The sequence below is a fragment of the Rhagoletis pomonella genome, unplaced genomic scaffold, assembly GCF_013731165.1.
Source record: "Rhagoletis pomonella isolate Grant_MI unplaced genomic scaffold, Rhpom_1.0 Rhpom_scaffold_00002, whole genome shotgun sequence".
In the NCBI taxonomy this organism is placed as follows: domain Eukaryota; kingdom Metazoa; phylum Arthropoda; class Insecta; order Diptera; family Tephritidae; genus Rhagoletis; species Rhagoletis pomonella.
The window spans coordinates 58127153-58154233 of record NW_023458556.1 but is presented as its reverse complement, the minus strand read 5'-3'; the positions used below and the strand labels follow the sequence as shown (position 1 = coordinate 58154233).

General features: G+C 37.2%; 3 protein-coding genes across 3 annotated transcripts; all 3 read right to left on the bottom strand.

Moving 5' to 3' along the window:
* Positions 1–895: 895 nt before the first annotated feature.
* Positions 896–2631, bottom strand: LOC118734694 (arabinose-proton symporter-like). The gene is made up of 3 exons (XM_036464402.1): positions 2493–2631; positions 2256–2419; positions 896–2169 (listed from the first exon to the last, which is right to left on the bottom strand). The coding sequence occupies exons 1-3, from the start codon at positions 2566–2568 to the stop codon at positions 1033–1035; spliced, it is 1377 nt and encodes a 458-aa protein (XP_036320295.1). The 5' UTR covers positions 2569–2631; the 3' UTR covers positions 896–1032.
* A 6406-nt stretch (positions 2632–9037) lies between these two features.
* Positions 9038–13092, bottom strand: LOC118753973. Its single transcript, XM_036488848.1, has 3 exons — positions 13020–13092; positions 12770–12933; positions 9038–10171 (listed from the first exon to the last, which is right to left on the bottom strand). The coding sequence occupies exons 1-3, from the start codon at positions 13090–13092 to the stop codon at positions 9038–9040; spliced, it is 1371 nt and encodes a 456-aa protein (XP_036344741.1).
* An 8059-nt stretch (positions 13093–21151) lies between these two features.
* On the bottom strand, positions 21152–26317 carry LOC118734693 (high-affinity glucose transporter ght2-like). The gene is made up of 3 exons (XM_036464401.1): positions 26230–26317; positions 22485–22648; positions 21152–22409 (listed from the first exon to the last, which is right to left on the bottom strand). Exons 1-3 carry the CDS (start codon positions 26273–26275, stop codon positions 21279–21281), a joined length of 1341 nt encoding a protein of 446 aa, XP_036320294.1. The 5' UTR covers positions 26276–26317; the 3' UTR covers positions 21152–21278.
* Between the last annotated feature and the right edge of the window lie 764 nt (positions 26318–27081).

Genomic DNA, 27081 nt, shown 5'->3' with positions numbered 1-27081 from the left:
GGTTAAACTCTCTCTATGCACGTCTGCGCTGTTCTAGTGCCATATACTTCCATGTTTCGGATCCCGATGAAATTGATATTATTCGATCCGTTATCAGATGTTTAATTTTTCGACTGCTAAACCAAAAATCTTTTTGTTTCATTAGTCGCTGAGCAAGATAATTATGAGGCCGGACTGGGCGATACAAATTATCCGGATTTAGCTAACTGGTGGGAATAATATTGGTATGAATATTCAAAAATCCTGGTAACTTCGTTTCGGCCACAGATGAACAATCAGGCATGGATGAAATATACATTTTGTTTGGTAAAGATTTCATGGAGTGATAGCAACTGGCTGATTGGGGGCTGCGATTTTGCTAAGCTTACTTTTTGTTGGGTACTTACAAAAATTCAAAATTGATGTAATAGTAACAAATGCAGAAATCACACAAGGTCGCATCTGAGGATATAGAAACTTATATTTGTGGTCCTAGAGAGAGAGACAAAACTGTTAACAACACCTTCTGATCGTTTGATCTAAGTGAGATGGGGCAAGATCCCTGAAAAATTATAACTACAGAGGATTCAGTGGCATTTGGTGATATGGGTTTATGGTAATTATTTTATTTAAACAAAAACTATGAAATGGTGACAATTTGCTACAACTAAATAATAAATAATAGATTGGCGCTTACATAATACGTTAGTGGTTGGCCGAGCTGCTCCTCCGATTTGTGGTGTGCGTGTTGATGTTGCCACACAAAGGGGAGGGACCTACAGTTTTACGCCGAATCTGAGCACGCGATTGAATCTTTATGAGAATATGTTTTAAAACAGTGTTTTAATTTCGAGATTTATAATGTCCGCATTCCGCTGGGCATAAAGTGACGAAAATATTGGTGGCATTACTTCGAAGTAATTTTCATCAATTGGTTTTTTAAAGGAACTAAGTTTTTGTCATTTCAATTCCTAGTGAATATTCGGCATAAGTTTTGAACTCGATACAGAAATGTACATTACTGCCTCCGCTTTCCGTTTGATTAAATTTATCTCAATAAAATTCCAAGTGTAGTGCATATGAGAATTTTTCTTGTGCTTCTCTCAGCGTAGCCTTTCGTGTTTCTGGTATTGTGATTGAGAGGAAGACTACGCCAGCAAACATTATTACGCCAGCAGAGATGCAGAAGATATATTCATTGTATCCATCAAAAGTGAATGTGCATACTATGATCAGATCCACCATATATTGAACAAAGACAGTAAAAGCGATGAAACAGCGTTTCCATTGCAACGGAAATGCCTCACCAAGATAAATTGTAGTACTGGGCGCAAATATTCCACCAAAAATTTGTGCAATCATTAGAAGCGTGCAGGCAATCGCCATTTGCGTGGAATCAATCAGCCATGTTGAATCATGAAAGATAACACCAACACCGATGGTCAAGCCAGCGACACATAATAACGAAATAAGACTCACCGCCTTACGACCAATGGCATAATTTGTTACGGTACCCACAACTACACCCAATAGCGTTAGAAATCCATAGAGAATAGGTGGCCAATTGACATTTAAACCTCCAACGCTGATATCCGCAGACCAATTTAGAGCTTTGGTAATTGGCAGTGCTACGATAAATGAAAGCATAGTTCGGTACACCAAAAGCCTTATCAGCGGGCTCAAACTCCCCAAGAAGCTCATTCCCGGCGACATCGATTCATTCATAGCCACATATTCTTTGAGTTTGTTAAAGATGGCTTGCTTGCTGTTGTTCATTATAGTTGGCCGATATAGGCGTATTACGCAATTTAAAGCTTCAGGTTCATCACCTCTTCGCAACTGGAGAACTGGCGAATCGATCGAAGTAAATGTCAAAGCCGTTGCAATAATACCGAAAACTATGCAAAATATGCCTTGCAGGCAGTAGGGATTGAAGTCTGTGTCTTCACGCCAAGTTGCGGTGTATATAATTTGTATAAAAGCGCCGATTGCTAGAGCAAGTTGTTCCAATGCCAAACAAAAGCTCCGGTGATACTCTGATGCAATTTCACTGCCATCTGCAATGAATGAGACTGTAATCAGGCCGATGGCAATGCCATTCAAGTAGCGCGCAGCGATCAGTGCTGTGGTATTACTGGAAGCAGTTATGCTGACTATGGCTGAAACATTGACCATTAATATCGGAGAGAACTGTATGGATGGAAAATATTTGAAATAAGGATGCGCCGATGTTCTTATACTTTTTTAATTATTTTCGCTTTTACACCTGTACTTACGATAATCAGTCGTTTATATTTCCAAAGGGCAAGCAGTGGTGCGAGCACACAACCTATTGCTATCCCAATAAACCAGCATACTTGGAAGTGTAAATTAAATGCGATAAAGCTCCAGCCCACACTTACGGCCAAATGAAAGCCGCCGGTTATAAAAACGAAAACCTCTGTAAATAAAAAAAAAAATATTAAATACAAATTTTGATTTCTAGTCCACGCCAATGAATGCCACTAACTCACCTGATAACAAAGCATTGGACTGTGGAAGATCAGTCGAAAATCGTCCCCGGTTTTCTATGGAATTAATTGTAGTCATTTTGTCAAATACTAGTTAAGCAAAAAAAGCGCAAAATAACAACGCGAATAAAAGGAAAAATGCGAGAAATGTTAAAAATGTATAGCGTGTTCTTTTCCCTACGCTTGTGGTTCTGCGCTCCATGAAGCTTTCGATAATACTAAAGCGAAAAAAACTTTTTGTTTTCCACTATCAAAATGATTCATGTCTTATCTCTCTGTGAAATATTTAAAAAGGGAGGTAATAAATTCGGCATGCACACCTTTACATTCATTTATGTTTTTTTTTTATAGCTCCACCTAAGTTAAATATATTAAAAGGCAGAGGAAAGCAAAATATTTTGTGTTTCCATTTTTCTTTACGTCGAACTAATTCACAAAATTTGTGCTGTGCATCTTGGCGCTATCACATAAATCGAGTAGCATACAGTTTACGTAGGCTTCGTGTTTTTGTTAGTAGCTTTTTCATTGCCAAAATAGATCTGTAGGTTTGCCGTTCACTGCGGAAGGGCGACCGCTGTTATTAAAAACCAGGAATGGAAACTGTATCCCACGGAGTCGTACTCTAACCACTCAGATACAAGTGGAAGTGACTGCTGCTAGGTACACCGATATACTTAGGCCCTCAATCGGACCTACTGTGATACCACAAAGCCATATAAACCAATATGTGGTTTTGATGAATTTTAGAAAAAGCCTTATTTGTGGCCATGGGAGCAGAAGTCGCCTAACCCACAGTATTTCTTTTTATACCCGAGCGCACTTGTGCACAAGGGTATATTAATTTTGTTCACATAACGGTTGTTTGTAACAGCCAAAACGAATCGAGATAGATATAGACAAATGTATACATAAATGATCAGAATGAAAAGAGAAATCGATTAAGCCATGTCTGTCTGTCCGTCCGTCTGTCCGTCTATCCGTCCGCCCGTGTACACGATAACTCGAGCAAAAATTGAGATATCTCAACGAAATTTTCTACGTAGGTTTGCATTTATCCAAGGTAGGTTGGTATTGAAAATGGGCGAAATCGGACTGTAACCACGCCCACTTCCCATATAACGGTAATTTTCAGAAATACGAAAACTGCGATATTTTAACTACTGGAGATTATTCACTCAAAATTGATATTTACAATAAGTTTAAGACGAAAAATAAGAGTATTATAAATTTTCGGAAAATGGGCGTAGCTACGCCCACTTATGGTTACATGTGCATATCTTGGTAACCGCTGCACCAATTTCTTCCAAACTTGGCACAGTTGTTGGCCTTCGCACAACATACCAAATGGCCGAAAAGTTTTAAAATCGGACAATAACCACGCCCACATCCCATATAACGGTAATTTAGAGAAATACCAAATCTTCGATAAATCAGTAAATATTAAAGCTAATTTATTCAAAATTGATGCTTGCAACAATTCTTAACCAAGAAATACGTTTGTGATATAATTTTGGAAAACGGGCGCGGCACCGCCCACTTATGATCACATATATGTATCTCGGTAACCGTTCTACCAATTTCTACCAAACTCGGTATGGTTATTGTGCTTGCCACATAAAAGCAAAACGTTGAAAATTATTGAAAGCGGACTAAAATTGAGGCTGCTTTTCATATAACGGTAAATTTCAGAACTGCTTGAAACTTCAAAATTTCGAAATCTAAGGACTCTAATTTACTCAAAATTGATACGCCCCGGCTTACCATGTAGCAGTAGCTTTCGGTAAGGTGAGAAACATATATTTGATACGTGCGCCGGGTATTTAATGTTCGGCTCCGCCCGAACTTAGACCCTAGACTCGACCCTATTAAGCTGGCATTTCAGGGTACTATTTTATATATATATATAAGGAAAATTTGAAAGTTAGGGGGGTTAGCGCCTACCTGGCTTCGCCCATGGGACCCACAGTTTTACGCCGCCACCTAACGGCAAATAGATTTATAGAAGCTTTTTTCGTGGCAGAAATACACTCGGAGGTCTGCCTTTGTTTGCTGAGGGCAACCGCTATTATTAAAAAAAACTTTTTCTTTCAGCAGCTGCGCTCTTAACACCCTAACGGTTTAGTTTATTTTGCTCATCGAATTTTCTGTGCCTTTCTTCGACTTAGCGAATTTACCTTTCGTTGAATATAAATGCAAAGAAAGTAATTCCTTTCGGGAACGATGAACGATGCATTTAAAATTTTTCTTGCTTCTTATATGAAAATATGAGTTTTCACAAAAAAGTGGACTTAGCCACTTTTCACGCTAAGTTGGCGATATATATATTTCTATAGATAAATTAGGGTACACAAAGTTTCGACAGTGGCAGCGTGAATGATAACAAAGTTTGTTAGTTAGTGGGAAAACGAGTATATTCTTATCTTAATCGATGACATATTTACGAACATAGAGTGCTTGTTAACATGCAAGCTTTTTTAAATATTACTGTTAATACATATCATACTTTCATAACCTCCTCGTATGCATATACAGGAATATGTATGTAAGCAATATGGACGAATACTGTTAAAAATAATTTAAAAAAATTCATTTTTTGTTTTCAACAATAAATAAAGGTAAACATCAAAACCCATTCAATAAGGTAGAACTGATGTCAATATTTCTCTCTTCTAAACTGCGGCTTAAGTAGAAAACATGGAACAAAAGAGTTTAAATGTTATTGAAATAGTTTTTATTAAAAGTTTTCATATGAATATTTTTTTGACAATATAGTCAGTTAAAATGAGAGCTTAATTTGGTTGTCACTTCAACCTTGTTAAATATATCTTGGTAAAAATTCGTGTTACAAAATTCCTATGGAGAAAAAGAGAGTAAAAAACCATGATTTTAAACCCGCTCAGAGAGAGCTTTTACTCTATGCGCGCCAATATAAAATCTACAGAGTGCTTAAAAGAGTTCCGCCCGTGGGCACTGTTTTGAGCATTAATGTTTTATATGTACAATGAAGCAAAATTCTGATTTCGCACTACATATGTATGGATGTAGTATGTATGTATGTTGTTTAGGCGCGACTACAAACACTAAGCGCCTAAATGCACGATATGTTCTGCTGTATGTACAAAAATTCCCTTCATTAAATTAATTTAAAATTTTTGCACATGCACTTCTCAATTGCCATATAATAAAGTTTTCTAAAGTTATAATTTGACGACACTTCAGAGTATACTGGGCCTAGTCTAACACATCTTCCGGACAATGCTTCTGGAGTTTTTTGTGAACTCTACGTGGCTTACAACTATGCAGTGGTGGTAACTGATGATTACCCCTGTCACAGCGCCAACCCACATATTTTTAAACTAATAAATATATATTTTTTTACATAAATACAAGAAAATATCCTGGTCTTCCCTCTCACTAAGTTATTAATAAATGTATACTTAGTTCTAGTTTTACAATTCTGAATCAGACGCCATTAGCGTATGGTGGGCCAAGACAAGTGTTGTTCCGACGATTTGGGATCAAACGGGAAGGTGTGTTATTTAATTCGGTTTGAGTAGGCAGGTGAAGAGTTGGTTGATATCGTGGGGCAGATTTCACAAGCCGGAAGTCGTCGAGTTTGAACAAAAACCAGTCTTTCGCGATAGCTAAAGCTCATGGGCCGCTAAGGATGTTGATTTGGGCTCCAATAACGGAACAGATGCGGCGAGAGTAACTCTAAATGTGGTGATGGACTGTCTGTGAATGCTGCCTATGGCTTGTCGGTACGCTGTCGGGTTCAGTGAATGGGTAACGTATGTATGTTTAGGTAGCGTCCGTGAGTTCCAAGGGAGACCTTCTGACGTGCCTGGGAAGAGGTTTTGCTTAAAGGAAGTGTCTGTTCGAATGTTTCCAGCGATAACAGCCGACCAGAAACTGCTTCTTAAGCATTATAATGTGTTCTTTAACTGGGTAAATTGAGACTTTAACGTGGGGGTAGTGCTCGTGTGACATTGGAAACCAGCTTCGCAGCAACGGAGTAAGCGTCGATATTAAAATTAATTGATATCGTGGATAGGCCACCAACTTCTTTTAGGGCTTATTAGCTTCGATGTTCGATCACGTAAGATTGATAACGTCTGTAATTCTCCATCTATAGTTTTAAACCTTGCACACACCAAGGCGATAGCGACAAGTATAGAGGTAGCGATAGAAATTGAACGTATGTAATACGTGCTGCGTTCGATTTCTATCGCTATCTCTATCGCTATCGTTATCGCGTTGGTGTGCGCAATGCTTAAGTCCCTGCGGGAGAGGCGATACCTCTTTTAGCAGCTTGGAATGGTAGAAGGTGTCCAGCACACCAGGTCAGTTTACGTCTGTACAAATCCACATATGGCCCACGTAATATGGCCTTTGGCAGCTACGCCTAGCCTTGTTGCATTGTCGTCACAGGTCTGTTATGCTATCATTCCATTAATAGGATTTACTTATGATTGAAGCATCGAAAGCTCTTTTAATACCGGCTGATAAGCAATTTGCCGCATCCGCAGCGGCCTATGATCGAATACCACTAGGAAGGTGCATTTTCGTCAAACGTAATCCACTTCTAGCCGACTGATTTTTATTCCTGACGTGCTTTGCATTTGTCTTGCATCCTTTATCGTGAAGATGATCGTCCCTTGGTATACTTATCACTTTTTTCCGAGGAAGCACATCACCTTAAGATTTTTTTGCTTCCTTAAAATTAAGCTTTTTGGAAATGTTTTTCTTAGAAACACATTCGGAATATATTTCGCTCGAAATTCCAACAGGGCTTTTACATGTTCGATTATCTGAGCATTTCCACAAATACATACATAAATGTCATAACATTGATAACTAGTTCAAAAGTATAAACAAATTTACCGTGAAAGGATAATATTGAGAATTATGTTAGCTTTTCAAAATATACATTTTCATTAAGCTCCACTAGCCGCTAAAGCATGTTACTTTGAAAAAATGTGTTTTGTCGGCACAAATAAAAAGCCATCATGGCATGCTAGTAAGTAAATGTCCATGTGATAAAATGTTTGACATTGTGAAATTTAAAGCAGTTGTATTAAAAAAAATGGAACCTCGTGCAATGAGTAATCAAATGCAAATGAAGCTTGGAATTAGTTGTTGACACGCGACGATAAGTTGAAAGATTTTAGGCGAAAAAAATAATCGCATATTAACGGTGTTGTTCATGGCACCAACAGCATTAAAATATCTTAAGTTTGATTATAAAAAAAAGGGTGTGCAAAGGTAACAGTCATAGGCAAAAACACCTATAGTTACCTATGAAAATCTTAGCGATATTTTTATTTTTTTATTGAAAATAGACACGAAAGTTGCGTGGAATGACTCAAAGTCTATTGCCAGTCCATCTTTAAATATTAAATACGTATATTAAAATATCTGTGCCTTTTGGAAATCCCGCGTAGATTTTTCAGATCCTTGAGAGGTTATTGTTTATACATAGAATGGCCCATTAAAAATTCTAATTTGTTTAAGTTGTTAGTTTGTGGAATTTATTATTTTAATTACTATTGATTTACTGAGTTATAATTAAAACTTATTAGCTACATACTTGTTATACCTAGGTTAATATTTGAAAAACATGCATTAAGGTGGTCCAAAAATTCACAAGAAAATCAACTTTTGGATGTTTTTTTGTCGCCACTCCCCAGAATTATAAAAAGTGGAATATGCATAAGAAGCCTATTTTTTATTTTGAAATCGGTTAATATTTAACCGTGCCGCCGGGGCTTGATGAAAATACATTTTTTCGTCAAATTGTTACAAAATCGTTAAAAATAAATTATTTTTGATCGAATATAAATGTTTTCTTCCAGAAAATTTTCAACAATATAAAAACGTGCGTGATGAGGTTAAGAACACATAAAATAACACATTTTTGTAAATCAGAGATGAGATTATCTGTTATGTAAAGAAAAGGAAGCAAAATTTTAAAGTTGTTTGAAGGTTTCCGAAGGTAAATATTTTTATTTGATAAAAAATATGTATTGTTAACGATTGTATGGCAATTCTACGAAAAATTCCCATATGAAATATATGGGAAAATTCAAAGCTCTGGCGGCACGGTTAAATATTAATTCGACTTCATAATACAAACGCGGGTCTCCTTATTTTGCATATTCTGCAGTTCTAGTGGGTAGCTGGAAATTTTTTTTTTTACCACCCTAATGTATGTATGTATGCATATCTACATATTGTTTCGCCATGCTTATAAGATGACCTTGAAATAAACGTGCATGCGAAAAAACTTTTACTTTTAATCCAGTTATTAACAGGATATCTGAAAACTCAAATCGAAAGCTTTCAGTCTCTCCGCCTGCCTTTTTACAAGCTTTTATTTTTTTTCTCAAATTGGTTATGCTAGCAACAAGTGTTTAAGAAAAAGCTTTCACAGTGAAATCATCTTTCAAAGAACTTTTGACAGCAGCGAACAACCAAATTTTAATTCCTCGAAAGCTTTACAAACTATTCAAACTAATCAGCAAGAGCTTTCATGCTTACCAAATCACTTACGATATCTTAAAGTTAAAAAAGTATTCGAATAGCTCTTGCGCTTCGCGTAGTTTCGTTTTTCTAGTTTCGGGCAACATAAAGCAGAAAACAATTGCAAAAAATATCATAATTACACCAATAGTAATGCAAAAAACATACTCATTGTGCCAACTGTAGTCGAACGTACAAATTATAACTAAACCAACAATATTTTGCACAATTATACACAGTCCAATAAAGTAGGGCTTCACTTTCAATGGAAACGCCTCACCGAGATAAACCGTTGTGCTGGGTGCAAAAATGCCTCCAAGAAATTGTGCGATCATAAGCAAAGCGCAAACTATTGACATTTGTGCCGCATTCGTCATATTCGACTCGTTGCGGTACACAATACCCACACCGAGCGTCATGCCACCCGCAACCGCCAATGCGCATAAACTCAGCCACTTGCGTCCTATGCCGCCCAGCGTTGTCGATCCAACGACAGGGCCGAGTAAACCGAGAAATCCATATAGCACCGGATGCCAGTTGATAACGTTAGGCGCACTGACAAGGCCGCCATCATTTAGCGCCAACTTGATCGGCCATGCAATGATGAACGAAAGCATACTCCGATAGATAATCATCTTGATGAGCGGCACAAATCCTTTCAGCAAACTTTCTCCCACAGACATTGTATTATTCACAGAAACATACATTTTGATTTCGGTTATTGCCGCTTGCTTATTTTCCGTCAAAATCGGTGGCTGGTAGAGTATATTCACACAAGCTACAGCGCTCGGTTCATCACCTTTTCGCATATGAAAAATTGGTGAGTCGATTTGTGTGTATGTCATGAATGCGGCAACACAGCCAAAGAATAGATTGCACAAACCCATTAGGAGATTGGGGCTGAAGTTTGTGCCCGATATCCACAGTGCAGTGTATAGCATTTGAACGTAGACGCCAATAGCTAAACCGATTTGCTCGAAGGCTAAACAGAAACTACGTCGATGTTCCGAGGCGATTTCACTGACGTGCGTTATGAAAGAAACTGTCGCGAGGCCTATGCAGATGCCGTCAAGGTATCGAGATGCGATCAGTACGCCCAAGTATTGGTAGCCGGATACAGCGACAATGGCAGAAGCAGCAACAAGTAGATTTGGCAAGATCTGTGAAAGTGTGAGATAAATTAATGCAGGTTAATAATGAGGAAAAAAATGTATGTTAAATATTTATGTATGTATATATTTTTGTATTAATTATTAACAAAAGTTATGCCTTTAGATTAAAGTAGGCTGTTGACAGATAAATAGTACTCGTATTTCGGGGTTCGTACGGTTTCTTAAATTAATAGATACTTGGTAATTATCGCCACTGGGCATATTCATCGTCGGCAACAGCAGTGGGATCAAAGGAAGTGAAATCGAGAATTTTAAGGAAATATCGAGCCCCTTTCGCACCATAGAACCAGAATGCTCCACTTGTTTCCAGGGCATATATTTGCAATATCAAAGGGAACGAAATAGCTGACAAGATAGTCGAACTGTACTCTGATATATAAACTAACGAGATAACCATCGCTTCATTGGCCCTGTGTTTGTTTACTGTTGCAGATGGGCAATTGGTAAGAGAACGGGCCTTTTTTCTGGGCTCTGTGAAACCATAGTTAGGTCCATATTGAGCCAGACGGATTACACTAGAAAAAAACTACGCTAGTTAGAAAGCTTGAGTGCGTGCAATGGCAGGTAAGGCAGCTACAGACCTTTTTACGGCAGCAGAAATCTATTAGCCGACAATCCGGTTGCGGGCCCACCGTCTACTTCATCTCGACTGGTCGATAGGTTTCAATCTATCCTAACTATCTTGAAAGCCGATCGACAGACTATCTTAACTCGGTGAACTATCCTAACACTATACTAGCCCAGCGATGTCACAACAACTATATTAACTCCTTTGTGTCTTAACTCAACAGCTTAACATACGAAAGAAAAACTTTGCTCGTCCTATTTAAGATAGTTTGTCTGCCAAAGCTGAGATAAGATAGTTTGTCTAAGAGCCTGCGTTAGTATAAAGTTAGGATAGCTCATCGAGATAAGGTAGTATTTCGCACGGCGTTCAAGATAAGATAGGGTAACGGCTATCCACCAGTTGGGATGAAGTAGCCCGGGCTATCGACTCAAGAGCAACGTGTGCTTAACTGACGCAGGATCTGCGCACTCTAATATTCGTGGAGGCTCTAACATCATGGCCAGACTGGTACCAATAATATATTTTCACTGGAGAATTTTTTCTTTTCTATTAACTAAAAATTTATGCATCCAGATCACTGTGATCATTTCCGTGCCATGAAGTAAGCATTCAGTTGGCTGCTTATTTGCTCGACGGTCACTGCTGGGAATTTTCTGTCCAGATTTTATATGGGTACCAGCGCATAATGGCAAATGAGCTGACCAGCAAAGGCACCCTCAACTAGGCCTCACTGAGGAAAGAAACAGTACGAGTACCTTTGACTACATGTGGACTACTCTTGTATAGATGAGCCTTCTGCTTGCTCAGCGAAGACTGGGCAAAAACCTCAAAATTTCTAGCCAGGGGTGAACCGAAATCAGCTGCTTTCTAAACTTCGTTTTTGGCACCGAGTATTTTTCTCTATAGCTTACTAAACAAACAAGCCTAACCTAACCTCCGCTAAGTGAACATAATATGTTATATTATAAAGAAAATTGGAAAATTTTCTACAGCTATCATAAGTTACCTTTGAAACAAATGAGATAGTGTTGGGAGCTCAAGCTAAATATAGCCAGGATTAAACAGGAAATAGACGGAAAACCATCTGAAACGAAACCAATCTGCGGTAAGGGTTTTTATCGTTGTCATTGTATGACATTATTGCGCTATGGCACCAATTCTCTAGAGAAGGTGCTATGAGGGAGGCGAGAAGGAATCCATTAAGGCCTTTCTGTATCGATGTCTAGAGTTTCAGTCCAAGCCTAACGAAGATGCCGAAGCTGGCACCTTTACCTCTTTCAGGATAGCAAGTGCATTTAATTCAGCAGTAGATGGAACAAATCTACCAAAGCCAAATCCTAGAAAATCAGAATATCCTAATGGAACCGCTTCGGATAAATCTAAATAGGCCTCTGCTTTAGCCAGTTTGTCTGCCTTAAAATAACGACAACGGATGTTTCTATTACTATAAGTGGCACCTGCGGTCTGCTAGGATCATTGCTTCAGTCGAAGTGGAAGAAGTCTATGCGAGGCACTTGTTGAGCTTCCAACCTGCTATCACTTAACGAGCTCCATCTTGGACCTGTGCATGTGGAGAGGAATGGCTTCCTCGTGGTTAACCTATGTGGGAAATGGAACTTTACGTATTTGCTTCCAAGGTGGCAGCCGCTCTATCCTAACCTAACTTAAGCCTTTGCTGAAATTTATGCTAACTGCCATACCGAGGCCTACCGCGAAAATAACCTAAGTGACATTTTTACTTGATTTTTTTTTGTTGCAGAAATTCATGTAGATGCTCTGTCATTTCTGCATCAAAAAGAGGGTAGAAAAAAACTTACGCTTACGTCCGTTTTTTTTCGAAATGAATGGATGTTGCATAATTTTTATCATTTAATATGTGACCCTTTATAAAAAAAAACTGTAGCTGCTTGTAGGACGCTTTCACTTATAATGGTGTCAAATCGGAACTCAATTTTTTAAAGGCCTCAATATCGTCATCAAAAGAACAAAAAACAGTACGCACTTATATAAGTACTTACAATAAATAATCGCTTGCGTTTCCACTGCACAAGTGGTGGAGCAATAAATGCACCAATCGCTACGCCAATATACCAACAGATGCGAAATTGTAGTGTGTATTCACTTTTCGACCAACCAACGCTGACAGCTAGATTCATGCCACCAGTCATGAAGATGAAGAAATCTGTGCAAAAATATCGAATCATTACTACACTACACCAGCGTCAAAAGTGTTAAACACACACTATTTATGCACTTGTATTTACATACCCGATATAACCGCTAACGTTTGTGGGCGATCTACCCATAAACGGTTATAACTGTTTGTCGTATCGGCAACCATCCTAAAAGTTAAAAGTTAAATGCTTTATTTTCAAAACTGTTAAAACACCCGTTAACTGGATAGGAGTCGTAGTTCCTAGCTCCATGAGCGCGAAAAAAGTACTGACAGCTCCATTGATAGCCTTCTTATATAAATGACTTTTTTTTGTACTTATTTTTTTCGTTTATCTAAGCGCCAAATAAAATTCATATGTATGTAAGTTAGGGCGGAGTAATTTGTTCGCACTAAAATTTTCGAAGAAAGTGTATAGCAAATTAAAAATTTAGAATAATTCTAAGCAAGAATAGTGAAAAAACTATAGACAAAAAATGATGTTTAACCCTCCCAATTTTCATATGTAAAGGCATTAGATTGTAACTTGTTTGGTCGAAATTTATTTTTCATTGTACCAAAAAAATTTGTACATAATTTTATATTTTCTCGACTTCGTGAAGTAGTCTCTTAAATATGAAGAAAACACAAACTTTTGTAAATCAAAAATTAATGTCGTTCAGCAAATAGTATACTGCACTAATTTTCCCTTCTATTAAAAATTGGGAGTGCCAAACGTTATTTTTGGTATATAGTTTATTCACCATTTTTGCTTAGAATCGAACGTAGAGTTCGAATATGCCATACACTTTTTTCGAAATTAAATTACTCTGCCCTAATGTACATATCTGTGTGTTTGATAGTTTAACAACACTGGTTCAAGAATGCCAGATAGTGTCTAGTTTGCTGAAGTTCTGATGCAAAGAACTAAGTACCCCCTAAATCCTTTTGTTGATTACATTTTTAGCTTAGCGTGAAATCCTAGTGATTTTATGTAGATTTTTGACATGTGTATTTATAAATGGTTCAACAAGAAAACAGAAAAAATAGTGTGTTGTGTAAGGCTCTAGTTAGAACCGTTGGTGGAATGTACACAGAACCAAATAGTTTAGTTTAAATAGATAGGCTATATACTAGTTACTATCAGACATGCCTGTAGTCAACTCATAATGCCTGTAGATAATTTCAAAGAAAATAATTTACCAACAAGGCAACTCAGAAAATCTGGTAAACTCATATAGAGCGATTGCCGTCTGTACTTTTCCAATAAAAACCTTAGAAAACTACTTCCTCAAAAATTAAGCTTAAGATAACATGGAAATCTACTTCAATACATAGTCTAGCAAGGGTAATAGAAAAGGCATTGGAGTATAAACAGATTACCCTTTGCGCATTGCTGGACATCTTAGATACGTTTTATAATTCTTCATATGAAACAACATTCGATGTCATGGCAGAGACAGATATTTCTAAGGTAACAACTGAGAAGATCATCATTCATAAGCATGTTGAAATTTAACACTTCTCGTGGTTGTGATAAAGGGGTGTTATATCTGCCTTACTATGTTCGCTGGCTGCTGATGAGCTGCTGGAAAACTTAAAATTCAATGTATTCAAAGCTTTTGGTTATCTAGTCATCATCGTGGTGGGCTGGCATGCAAACACCATCGCCTCTAGATTGCAAGCAGCCTTAAAACTGACTGTAGATAATTATTTTGGCGACTACAGGGATACGCGACTGCTGTGGTTGTGGCCATATTGGATCTATTTCTATTTTTCCAGCGACATATAAGGTTCTTCCTCTTCTTTTATGTCAACCTCATTCAAATTCATGATGTCGCTGCCGCGTTCTAAAAAATCATGTCACCACTGACAAAGCGTTTAAATAATGAAGATAACAAATTGGAATCTGCGGCCCGTAGCTCTTCGTTTTCACTTTACGTTCACGTTCAACACTTAAGGCCGAGGGCACGCAATGAGCGGCTGCGCGGTGGGCGATGGTCGGCTGAGCGGCGCCATACAGAAATGCGCGCCCACTTCACTAGTATTTCATATGTTTTAATTTTAAGCCGCTCACGGCTCATTGCGAGGCCTCGGTCTAAGGCTACTAAGGCATTTTATGCTTATCTAAGACGTCGTGGTTAAACATGGGGGATATCACCCCATCTGCCATTAAATTTAAGGATAAAACTATTTTCACGTATGCAGCAAAGGCCCAAAGTCAAGTCAAGTCAAACTGGTTCTGGTACCATTCTGCGAAAGTTACACGATTAGTCTGTGTAGCCATTACAGTAGCCATGTGCACCTGGCCAATGGAAGCACTGGGAATTATCAGAGGTATATCAACTCATCTATACTAATTGGAAATGAGGCTGGCTGGGGCGCTTTGTGACTTAGCAACTTGCGAGCAGGGAGTGGAGACCTTCGGTGCACTTGGCAGTATTAAAACCATTCATTGACGATCCCGTCAGCAAGCTCACAGGCAAAGTGCAACCGAAAATGTTACCCAACATCGGTAATTTCTGAAATGGACACTTTCGTAGAGGCAGTGACAACTATTGGCAAGGGCTCCTTTGCAATTGGAATCTGCGGCCACAAATGTCTTCGTAGAAGAACTAATGCGGCAAGGACAAATATCATTTTCGACAGTCAGACAGCACTAAAAGTCCAAGACTTACTTAAAACTAAATCAAAAGTCTAACATAATTGAACCAACTAAATATGCATAAGAGGCAGTCTCTTTGGTGGGTGCCGACACATGAGAATTTCGATGACATTATTAAACTTTTTGTCGCATCCATGAAAAAATTGAGCACTTTCGGTAAGTAGAGACAAACGAGAGAGATCTAGACGTTTTTCTAGATCAAGTCATTTACAGTGTCAAGTCATTTACAGTGTCAAGTCATTTATGTGGTTATTTGAGTCACTAATTACAAAACGGAAATCAGTTTTAGGAAATTCAAAATGGCGGACCCAATATGTCAAATGGATTTTTAAAAACCAGAGTTCCTAAGTAAGTGGGAGGATTATTCGGCGAATGCCGAAGGGTAAAAAAGCAATCTAAAACAAGTAAGAAAGTCTAAGTTCAGGCGGAGCCGAACATTAAATACCCAGCGCAAATATTAAATAAATGTTTTTTCATCTTTCCGAAACCTACCGCTAGATGGTAAGCCGGGGTGTATCAATTTTGAGTAAATTAGCGTCCTTAAATTTCGAAATATTGCAGTTTCAAGCATTTCTGAAATGTACCGTTATATGAAAAGCGGCCGTAATTTTAGTCCGATTTCAATAATTTTCAACGGTTTGCTTTTATGTGGCAAGCACAATAATCATACCGAGTTTGGTAAAAATTGCTAGAACTGTTACCGATATACATAAATGTGATCATAAGTGGGCGGTGCCACGCCCATTTTCCAAAATTTTATCATAAGCGTATTTCTTGGTAAAGGATTGTTGCAAGCATCAATTTTGAATAAATTAGCTTTAATATTTACTGATTTATCGAGGATTTCGTATTTCTCCAAATTACCGTTATATGGGATGTGGGCGTGGTTATTGTCCGATTTGAAAACTTTTCGGCCATTTGGTGTCCTGTACCAAGGCCAATAACTGTGCCAAGCTTGGAAGAAATCGGTGCAGCGGTTGCCAAGATATACACATGTAACCATAAGAGGGCGTGGCTACGCCCATTTTTAAAAAATTTATAATATTCTTATTTTTCGTCTAAAAATTATTGTAAATATCAGTTTTCAGTGAATAATCTTCAGTAGTTACTAAAATATCGCAGTTTTCGTATTTCTGAAAGCTACCGTTATATGGGATGTGGGCGTGGGTATTGTCCGAGTTTTCCCATTTTCAACACCATCCGTCCTACGCCCGAAAGAAGTACACGTACCAAGTTTCGTTAAGATATATTAAGTTTTACTCGAGTTATCGTGTGCACAGACGTACGGACAGACGGACGGACGGACGGACAGACAGTCACCGCTTAATCGATTTCTCTTTTCATTCTGATCATTTATGTATACATTTGTCTATATCTATCTCGATTCGTTTTTCCTGATACAAACAACCGTTATGTGAACAAAGTTATAATACCCTTGTGCACAAGTGCGCTCGGGTATAAAAAAAATTATAACACCTTCTAAAATAATCTCGGAACGACTTCTGATTCTTAGCCGGAAGGGCCTGAAGACTTGCACAGGTTACTTCACAGGACACTGAAGGTTCAGATATCATCTTATCTAGATCAAATTTTCTGCAGATACGGACTGAAGGTTCTTGCAGGTGGCAGATAAAACCCCAGAGCACATAAATATTATGCTATCCATCAAGTATATGGGACCTATGACTCTTACAATTCGGGCAGCGGTCATCGTCTCCGTCCAAGTACCAAACTTCATAAATACCCTAAGGAAGGAGAAAACTTAGCTCATAAAAATACAACGATTGCGCTAGCTTGGACATGTTGTACGTATGGAGGGCGACGATCCGATGAAAAGATCACCCCCATGGGTGGACAACGGTAGCAAGGGGCCCACGAACACAATGGAAGGACCAAGTGCAGAAGGACCTGTCCGCACTTTGGATTAACAACTGGCGCAAGTCCGCAAAAGAGAGTGGCAATTGGCGAGGTTTTTTGGTCACGGCCCAAACCGGCAACGGTTGTAGTGTCAAATAAGAAGAAGAAGAAGAAGAAGAAGAAGGAGAGAACTTACACAGGATTAGCACAATAGATTTATGTATATACATAAGCATGCAGGTCGCAGGATGATATGTAGTTTCCAACACCTCAATTCTTCGATGGTTCAAATAGTTTGAAATTTTATTAAAAAGCTTATCATAAAACTATTCCTATTTCACTAGGAATCAAAATATATCAAAATAATCATTAAATAGCAAGATTTCTATTTTTAGACCAGTGCAAAATATCGATTTTTTGATTTTAAATTTTTCGATCAAAGATATTCGTTATTTTGGATTCTAATTTTTTCGCAATTTTTAACCGTTATAATAAAGGCTGTGTTTTTATGAATGATTATAATATAGACTGCGTTTTTAAAATGTTTATAATCTTTTAAAAAATTAAATCTGAAGATAACGGTTATGGTATTATTGAAATTAAAATCCAAAAAAAAAAAACGATTATTCTTCATTGAACTAGGTTAATAGGAAAAAAATATTTTTAAAACAAGGTTTCTGAATATGCATCAAATCGAACCCCGTGTTCTTTATGGAGCTATTCCTATTAATGTATTTATTATATAATTGGTTAGTACACGGTTTCTAAATATCTCAACGCCTGCGCCCCCTAGCGGAGTAATTCATCCTTCGTATTACATTGCCATCGGGTTTATTATAAACACCATAACCACTACGAGAACTGTTTATATCTCTAATCACTACTGTAATTTTTTAGGAATGCTAATATTTTAAAAGTGTATTAGATTTAAGATTTTTTTTAAGTGTATTTGTAGCTGGAATTAAATGCTAAGCTAGCAATGTATGATAAAAAAATGTTAACACATAGTATTTTAAACCTAATTTGGTGGTTAATTTACATGACATTTGTAAGCAGCCCTATGCATTAGGAAAGCTTAAATATTTATCTTATGAAAAAACATTTTTAGAGTTAAAGAATGTAGTTACTTCAGAATGTATGTATGCCTAGCAATAAAATATGTATGCATGTATGCATTTTATTTATTGTTGTCGAATTTGCTTTCGTTTCTTAAGAGGAGCCATTTGTTTTTAGCAACTAAATTAAATATCGGTTAATCGGTATGTTGACAATCGAGTTCTTTTAAATTTTAGATATTATTTACAAATCGACCGAAAAAGTGCTACATTAAAATACTTACTTTTACGAAGGCATCAATCCAAACCGGTCAGTTATTAAGTAATGCTGGTCAAGCTGATTTTCTGCCAAATAGATTGTAATTTATGAAGCGCGAGCTGTAATACGAACTTTTACTTAGCCAAAAAAGGACTCATTAACTTTCGATACATTCGATACACTGGTTATGTATTTGCTCAGATCTGGCAACGGGCTCCATTTGGTTTGCCATTTTATCGTGGATAATCTTTCGCCGGAAAAACGCGTGCAAAAAACATAGATAAAACATTTGGTCAACGCGTTACTTTTCGAAATGGGCAGTTGGTTGAGTACCGCGAGCGTGCCGCGATTTACCGCCGTTAGAATATTTTCTCCGAATTTACGTGAAATCATTCAGAAAAGAGCTTTGTGTGTCTACCGTTGCCGTTATAAAGCACCCATTGCGTGAAAAGCGAAATGGTCGAAAATTGGACTACCAGCATGCTGCACAGCCGAGTCTGTGGCGGTACAAACGTGCACGAAATTATATTCTAACGATAAGGGCATGTAATTAGCTATTTAATTAAGTAAGTGTTTTGTTTGAAATTATGTATAAACACTCATTATTTTAATTCAATTTAAAGTTCTATACCCCTAACTCCTTTTTTTCGACGCAGAGTTCTCTTCAACCACTGCATTTGTCGTAACTGGTGTATGGAATCGTTGAGAAGCATACAGCCTTATTCTGTATCACGAACGATAGGCAAAACGAACGATTCGTCTGCAGACGACAACCCCTCTGATTGCGATTTTAAACTCTATCGGTCGTCTTCGTCTTGCTTTTCATACATTACGTTGCAATGGTCTCGCTTGCATTTAAACCGGCTAAAATGATGCCACCGGACTAATTTTTGAAGCATTCCTCTGCAGACGAATCGTTCGTGTTGCCTATCGTTCGTGATACAGAATAAGGCTGATAATCTTAAGATTTGGTTGTGCGCTGGGTTTGCGTTCTGGCACAAAAAAAAAAAACAAATTTCCATTAAAAGCAAGATATTACCTGGAATGGGACGCTTTTCAGTTGATGTCTACTATAGCTGTCAAGTAAATGAGTGAAAACTGTGTTGGTTGCGCGTACGCACTGACAGGAGAGTAGGAGCATCTCCCGATAGAACCGAAGGTCGAGCACAATCGGCATCGTCGAAGTCCGACGCAGAATCGTCCTTACCAACAGGTGCTACTTGGGACTGAGTAGGCAATTAAGAAGTAAAGTCTTTTCTCGACATACGAAAACCATAATTTATAAGTCACTCATCTTGTTTGTGCTGGTTCCGCCGCGACGGCTTGGTTATGTCGTTGGGATGGTTGAGGAACTACTACCCAGTCGGAAAAGTAGTAATGCATTACATGCGTGATAAATACTGTAATGTATCAAAAAAGTCCCAAAAATTTCGTATTAAATCCCACTCATTTCTCGATACTAGGTAATGCAAAATTGAATGCCCCACTTTTCTTAGGACATCGCCGCACAGTGTATTATTTCCATATTCTAGAAAATATTAATTAAATTATTTTATGTCGCCAAATTTCAAAACAACTTCAGAAATGTTTTTAAAAATGCCTGATAAAGACGGAAAAATAACAACTACAAAATTTAAATCAAGGTGTCGGGCGGGACGGGGTTTGATTTGGAAAATTACCAAGCGCAATAATATTTAAACTTGTATATTTGAAACTGAATCTCAATGTTTAATTTGTCTGTGTTATGTGATTTATGCAAAAATTGCTAAAATACCTTTTTGGTCTTATTTTTTTAGATATGTTCTTTTTAATATATATACATTTTTAGGATTGTAGTAAACTAGGACTGAGTATTTCATGTAAAAGTAAAACGATGCTAACTTAAATTTATTTTTAGCAATTTATTAATTTCATTAGACCCGCAAACTCGTTATCCGCGATTATTCGATAAAATTTGCATCTCAGTTTATTTGCCACTCCTCTTTGACTTTAAACAACAAATTTTAGCTGATGAAAAGTGCTGGTTTTGATATTTTTTTTTTCAGGCCTACTAGGAAGTTCATATCATTCGAGTAATTTATTAGCATTTTATCTTAACCGAGACAAATTTTTGTATTTTCACTTTTGAATAGAGAAAGCATGGTTCATTACCTTTCCAATGGTACCCAATCTTTGTAAATAGAGCAAGAAATATTGAACTTATAATGGAATTTTTTGACCCAACTTGACTTTTTTATCCATGGGGGAAAATGCATTTTCGAATGTGAAAAGCGTTGTTTTACTGATTATTTTTTCGATAACTAAACATTACATTTTCCCACTAGGTAATTTATTGTATGTACATATGTTTCACCTAAATTTTCCATTATTTTTAAAATTTGCTGGTAACTTATTGCTATGTACATTAATACATATGTATGTAGCCCTATTACCCGCACCCACTAGATATCTAATATTAAACCACACTCTAATTATACATTCTTAATAAAATTTTATTAGATTATTGGTCGAGACGGCAACTAATTCTTGTGAAATATATTCACCACGATCTCCAATGATTCCAGGCGCGGAATCGTTCCTGTGCTTCGTTCAGTGTAGTTAATTTTGTATCGGGTATCGTGAACAGGAATAGCAGAAAGCAAGCAAATAGATAGGCGTAGGTGAATGTATCGTATGCAAAAACGTGAAGATTCATGTGATATGTACAGATTACGATAATATGCACAGCACACTCCACACTAATGCACAATGCTATAAAGTATGGTTTCAGCAACATCGGGAAGGCTTCACCCAAATAAAGTGTGCTTGTAGGTGCATATAAGCCGGCGAAAAATTGAAAGATCATTAAAAGCGCACACGCCATGCTCATTTGATACCCATTTTGCCAATTATCTCTGTGGGCAAACAAAACAGCTATACCAATGCCAAGGCCACCCATGACCAATAAACCGATTAAACTCGGGATTTTGCGCCCAATTAAATCAAGCATTGTCACGGCAGTGAACACTCCCAATATGCGTAGTGCTGCGTAAATGGTCCATGGCCATTGATTACCGCTGGTAATGCCCCAAACAGAGCCCAGCATCAATTGTTCATTGTAAAAATACGAGAATGTGAATGCGACTGCAGCACGATACAGGATCATTCTTGCAAGTGGACCCAATCCACGTGTAAAACTTTCATTTTTGCCTAAATATTCATTCATCATGACATAGTTTTTATGCTCCTCCAACAAAGCCTTTTTCTCATCCGTAAGTACAGTGGGCAGTTGAAGACGTGTCAAGCAGTCCAATGCTTGAGCATCATTGACGAGACGCACAAAGAAAACAGGTGATTCGATTACAATGTACGCTAATCCCAATGCGATCAAGCCGAAGGTGAGACAACAGATGCCGTGTACACGGTTCGCTGAAATGGTAATGCCGCCCGACCAGAAGCCAGTGTAAGTCGCTTGTATAAATATGCCAATGGCAATGGAAAATTGTTCGATCCCCAAGTGACCGCCACGTCTCGAAATTATGCTGATTTCACTGCAGTGCATAATAAAAGGTACCGTTATGAGACCAGTTCCAATACCGTTTAAATAACGTGCTGCGAGTAAAGCTACCTCGTCATGTGGGCATACTGTGTATACAATTCCTGATACCACAACCACAAAACTGCTGAGTAACTGTGGGACAAGGATGTAAAAGACACTTTGAGTTTGTTTTAATTCTTGAGTATTGCCATATTTGGTGTTACTTACTACAAAGTATCGCTTGATTGAAATTTGTATAAGCGGCGCAGACAGTAGCACACCAGCTATTACGCCAATGAACCATGCGAATCGGAAGTGATTGGAGACCTGGTAATAGCTATAGCCTAAGCCAAGCGCCAGATTCATGCCCGATGATAGGAAAATCAGCGCATCTATATGAGAGACAGAGAGAAAAAAGTGAATATAATATATCCTATACATAAGTAGAACTGCAAAAGAATTGCCCAAAGACAGTAATTATAGATACATATGTATTTTGAATTATTCTGACTTTAGATTCGGATTCATCGAAGATAAATAAATTGAAATAGACCAGCTAAGTTCCTCGGCCAAACTGTTGTGGGTCTGTGTTAATGAATAAACACTTTGGGGCATGCACATAAAACATAAGTTTTGGTCGAGATACTACGCTACTGCATTTCAACGTATTTTTGATTTACGAGATATTCTCAAAAAATTTCTCTCTAACTCCTGTTCTTGAGCAGCTTTTTGAGTTTCCCTCATAACCTGATTCCGGATTCGGATTTAGTGTGAAAAAATAAATTGAAATTTGTATGTACCCGCCCAAGCGGTAGTATCTTAGGATGCCAGTCACGCCCTAAGAGGATTTTGCTTCATCTATAGCAAATATTTTTACAGTGGTTAAAAATCTAAAAATTTTATAGCGGCTACAACAACTCCGCCCAGATCGGCTAGTTCCTCAATCGTTGTAGTCAAGCTCAACTAATGAAAGACCCAAGAAGCGTGTAGCTTCACTTCACTTCAAATAAACTAATTCTTATCTTCGGAGATATACATATCGTCACCTGAATTGCAAAAAGACGTCACAAGCATCGTCACTGAAACAGAAAAAGTCGTGACTAATAATTTATATTTTATTTTTATTTTTTTAACCGACTTCCAAAAAAGGAGGAGGTTATCAGTTCGTCGGAATATTTTTTTTTTTTTATGTATGTTACCGCATAACTTTGCACCACGTCAACCGATTTCAATAATTCTTTAATTCATTTTCAACGGAAAGGTAGTGTCTCAGAGGTGGTCCCATACTAATTTGGTTTAGATCCGATCATTGGATCTTGAAATATATAGATATATATATATTTTTTTTAAGTCCGTTTGTTTTTTGCTAAAAATGACTTGTTCATAAAACGATATGGTGAGTAATTCATCATTTCAGTCAAAAATTGAATTTTGAATTTTATATAAGTTAAGACTATTTGCATTTCAGCGACGATGTTTGTTACGTCCTTTTGCATTTCAGGTAATGATAAAATCAATATTAAGAGGAAACTTTTTTGTGCAACATTTTAGCCACTTAACCCAATCGAAATGGGTCTTTTTAGCATTCATTTGAAGAATTTCAATGCGAGTTCATTAAAAATGAGAGTGAGTGGATTAAAATGTTCTAAAAAAATGTAAAGTAGATATTTTACTAGGCTTAACCGAAGATGAAAAAATATCCGATGGTGTTATATATCTCTTTTTAGAGGGCGATAATTTCGTAGAACATTTTAGCCCCTTAGCTCAATAATTCATCCTTTTGGCCAATCAATTGAAGAAGTTTGTTAATAATGGCGATCACCCTCCAAGATATCCACTTAATATTTCTTCTTTGGGGAATCAGCTGAAGTAACAATTGCACGGTGTTATAAAATACAAAAAATCGCACGAACTTTTTATGTGACCTAGTACAGGTCGTAGAGCTGGCCAAACACTTTTTTCCGCCATTGTTTTCAAGATGCCGGTAATTTAACAATCTTCAGCGTAACGAAAGTCAAGTTTTAAATTCCCTGCGTTTGAATTTACATATTCATGTTATGACAGGTTCCGCTTAATGATGTGTCAAATTTTTGTCGTAAACCAAGGCGAAATCGGTTAACGTGTTCCAAAGTTATGCGGTAACATACATACAAAAAAAAAATATTCCGACGAACAAGGTTATCCTCTTTGTGTGAGTCGGTTAAAAATTAAAATATAGACATATTGGACCACCGAAATACATATTTGGCGGAACTGATTAAATGGAATGGAATTTTTTTTTTAATTTTTCGTCTCTCACTTTTAGGGAATTTTTAAGAACAGTGGAAATTTGATTTTCTGGTATACTTCATGTTTTATATTTTTTTTTTAGTTTCCGTTATATTCCAGCGTTTTATGAATTATTTAGAGTTCTCCGAACTTCACGGGATTACTACGGTATACCTACGGCAACTGTAGCAAGACTACTCCAATGGAGTCATCCCATTTATAAATGGTAAAAGGGTTACATCTTACGCTACCGCTTCATCGATCTACCCGCACATCTCTCTATCTCTATCGCTCTCTCTCTCTCTCTCTCATATGACGAATTGCGTAGTGAACTACATACATTTCGCCCATCCATGTAAGATCTTTGTTTTGAAAATAAGTACTGAACACATTGAAAACGCCAAGCTATGGCCCAGAGCTTCCAATTTGTTATCATCATTATCAAACCGCTTTGTCGATGGCGTCATGAATTTTTTGAACGCGGCAGCGACATCATGAATTTTTATGAGTTTGACATAAAAGAAGAGGAAGAACCTTATCTGTCGCTGGAAAAATAGAAATAGATCTAATCTGGCCACAAACACAGTCTTCGCGTAGCTCTGTCGTCGCCAAAATAATTTTCTACATGAGAATACGTGAAAAAATAATTTGAAAGCTGTGGTCCGCAGCTCGTCGTTTTAATTGTGTTCGGGCTATTAGTGATAAGTAGCGAAAGGATTTTATGGAAATTGCCTTTTTTTCTGCTAAAGAGATAAAGTATATTCGATTAAGAATGTCCACGATTTAGCTTTTCCTGATTCCATATACATATACACATTTGATGTTGCCTTTTATGCCGTTTTTAAGATATTTGCTTGTAGTTGCCTACTGTACCTTTAAAATAGTAATTATAGCGAGGAAAAAGCCCTTACTCCTGATAATATAAAAGTTTCAAACGTCCCATATTTAAATTGGGCGCCACTTGTATCAACTCACGTCCAGTACATTCAAAGCTGTGTTAAAGCCTGTTCTGTTACAAAAAATCAAGTTGATAATGAAGAAAATCGATGGATAAATAAAGAAGTAATAAGTAGTCATATGAAAATGGGCAAAAGATTTTTTGTATGGAAAATTAACTGCAAAGAATATTATTCATACGCCATGCACACCTGAAAATATCTCGAAAGCTTATCCATGGAATAAAAAATTAACTCGATTTTCGGAGTCAGCGAGCAATTCCCTATAGGAATTGGATAGTGGCGTCCGTTGAATATCGTGTAATCGATTGTTATTTTTCAGTTTTTGTCAAACTAACTTTTGCCTTTTTTGCTATTTCTAGTGTTTTCCTGCCTATTTCGCTATTTTGGTTTGCGTTTTCCAGCCTATTTCGTTATCATATTTTGCCTTTTTAATAGGCTTTTAGGTCCCAAAAATCCGTTCCCTGGTGATTATACTACCCGACTAATATCAGTACTTTGTTCCCATGCAGTTTTTGTGCTTCTTGGTCCCTTCTTGTGTGATTTTCAGCGAAATGCTTTTGACTTTGCCCAAGTTGCAAAACTGTGCTATTTATCTGCCCATGACTGTACCTACATACATATACACAAATGTATGTATGTAGTAGAAAAATATGTATGTACAAATTAATGCTACGAACCTACGTTAAAAACGTCAGTTAAGTTTCAATAGATTCCCTGTGTGGTTGTTCAAAAGTTTTGCTACTTACCTGGGATTAAGGCAATGGTTTGTGGACGATATTCCCAAATCGACATTCTATTTTATTTTTATTAATGCTAATCTTCGTCGTTTAAAGAATTTACGGATTAATCCGATGCGCTTATACGTGTGCTATAGAGTAATAGCAATTAAGAACTGAATTTGCGATAATATTTATTACATGAGAAGCTATCGAAAGTTTGGAAGCACGTAGCATTATCAATGGACAAATTTACTCGTACATACATGCGACAGATAAAGAGTCGTTGTTCGAACAAGAAAGTACAAAATTACCCTATTCAAGTATTCCTAAATTTTTGCACACAAACAATTGAAGCAAATATAAATGTTTTATTTTTAGTTATTAAATAGAGTTGTGTGTAATTACAGACATAAATGCGTACATATGTAATGCATATGTACCCATATACGATTGCACATATTTATTAGTATTTCGTCATAGTAGTCGATAATGAGTCATTATCTGAACGCTGAAGTTCGTTTAATAAATAATTGTAAGCCTATTATTTTAAAGGGCCATAAACACGGCGACCTCTCAAAAGATCTATTGTAAGCCTACACTCGTATTGAAATGTAATGAATCCAGCGAGGAAAGGTAACTGGTGCTGAAATATATGGTAATCCTTTAACAGAACATGTGTTTTACGAAATTGATATATTGTAAGGTGCAGCAGCACACATAACTGGATATATGCAAAAAATATTCATGGCTACATATCTCCAAATCAAACTGTTTAGGCCTTCAGCCAAAATAAGAAAAACGTAATAATCAGATGACGAACATTTTTCTGTAGCTCATAGTTCAAGCTCTCGACTTACATGACTCGGTGCAAAAATAATT

Coding starts and splice junctions, on each gene's coding strand:
- LOC118734694 (XM_036464402.1), bottom strand. CDS start 2,568: ATGACTACAATTAATTCCATAGAAAACCGGGGACGATTTTCGACTGAT. Junction 2,420..2,492: donor GTCCAATGCTTTGTTATCAG/GTGAGTTAGTGG, acceptor TTTTATTTACAG/AGGTTTTCGTTTTTATAACC. Junction 2,170..2,255: donor AATATAAACGACTGATTATC/GTAAGTACAGGT, acceptor CCATCCATACAG/TTCTCTCCGATATTAATGGT.
- LOC118753973 (XM_036488848.1), bottom strand. CDS start 13,092: ATGGTTGCCGATACGACAAACAGTTATAACCGTTTATGGGTAGATCGC. Junction 12,934..13,019: donor AACGTTAGCGGTTATATCGG/GTATGTAAATAC, acceptor ATTTTTGCACAG/ATTTCTTCATCTTCATGACT. Junction 10,172..12,769: donor AACGCAAGCGATTATTTATT/GTAAGTACTTAT, acceptor ACACTTTCACAG/ATCTTGCCAAATCTACTTGT.
- LOC118734693 (XM_036464401.1), bottom strand. CDS start 26,275: ATGTCGATTTGGGAATATCGTCCACAAACCATTGCCTTAATCCCAG. Junction 22,649..26,229: donor AACCATTGCCTTAATCCCAG/GTAAGTAGCAAA, acceptor TCTCTCATATAG/ATGCGCTGATTTTCCTATCA. Junction 22,410..22,484: donor CAATCAAGCGATACTTTGTA/GTAAGTAACACC, acceptor CTTGTCCCACAG/TTACTCAGCAGTTTTGTGGT.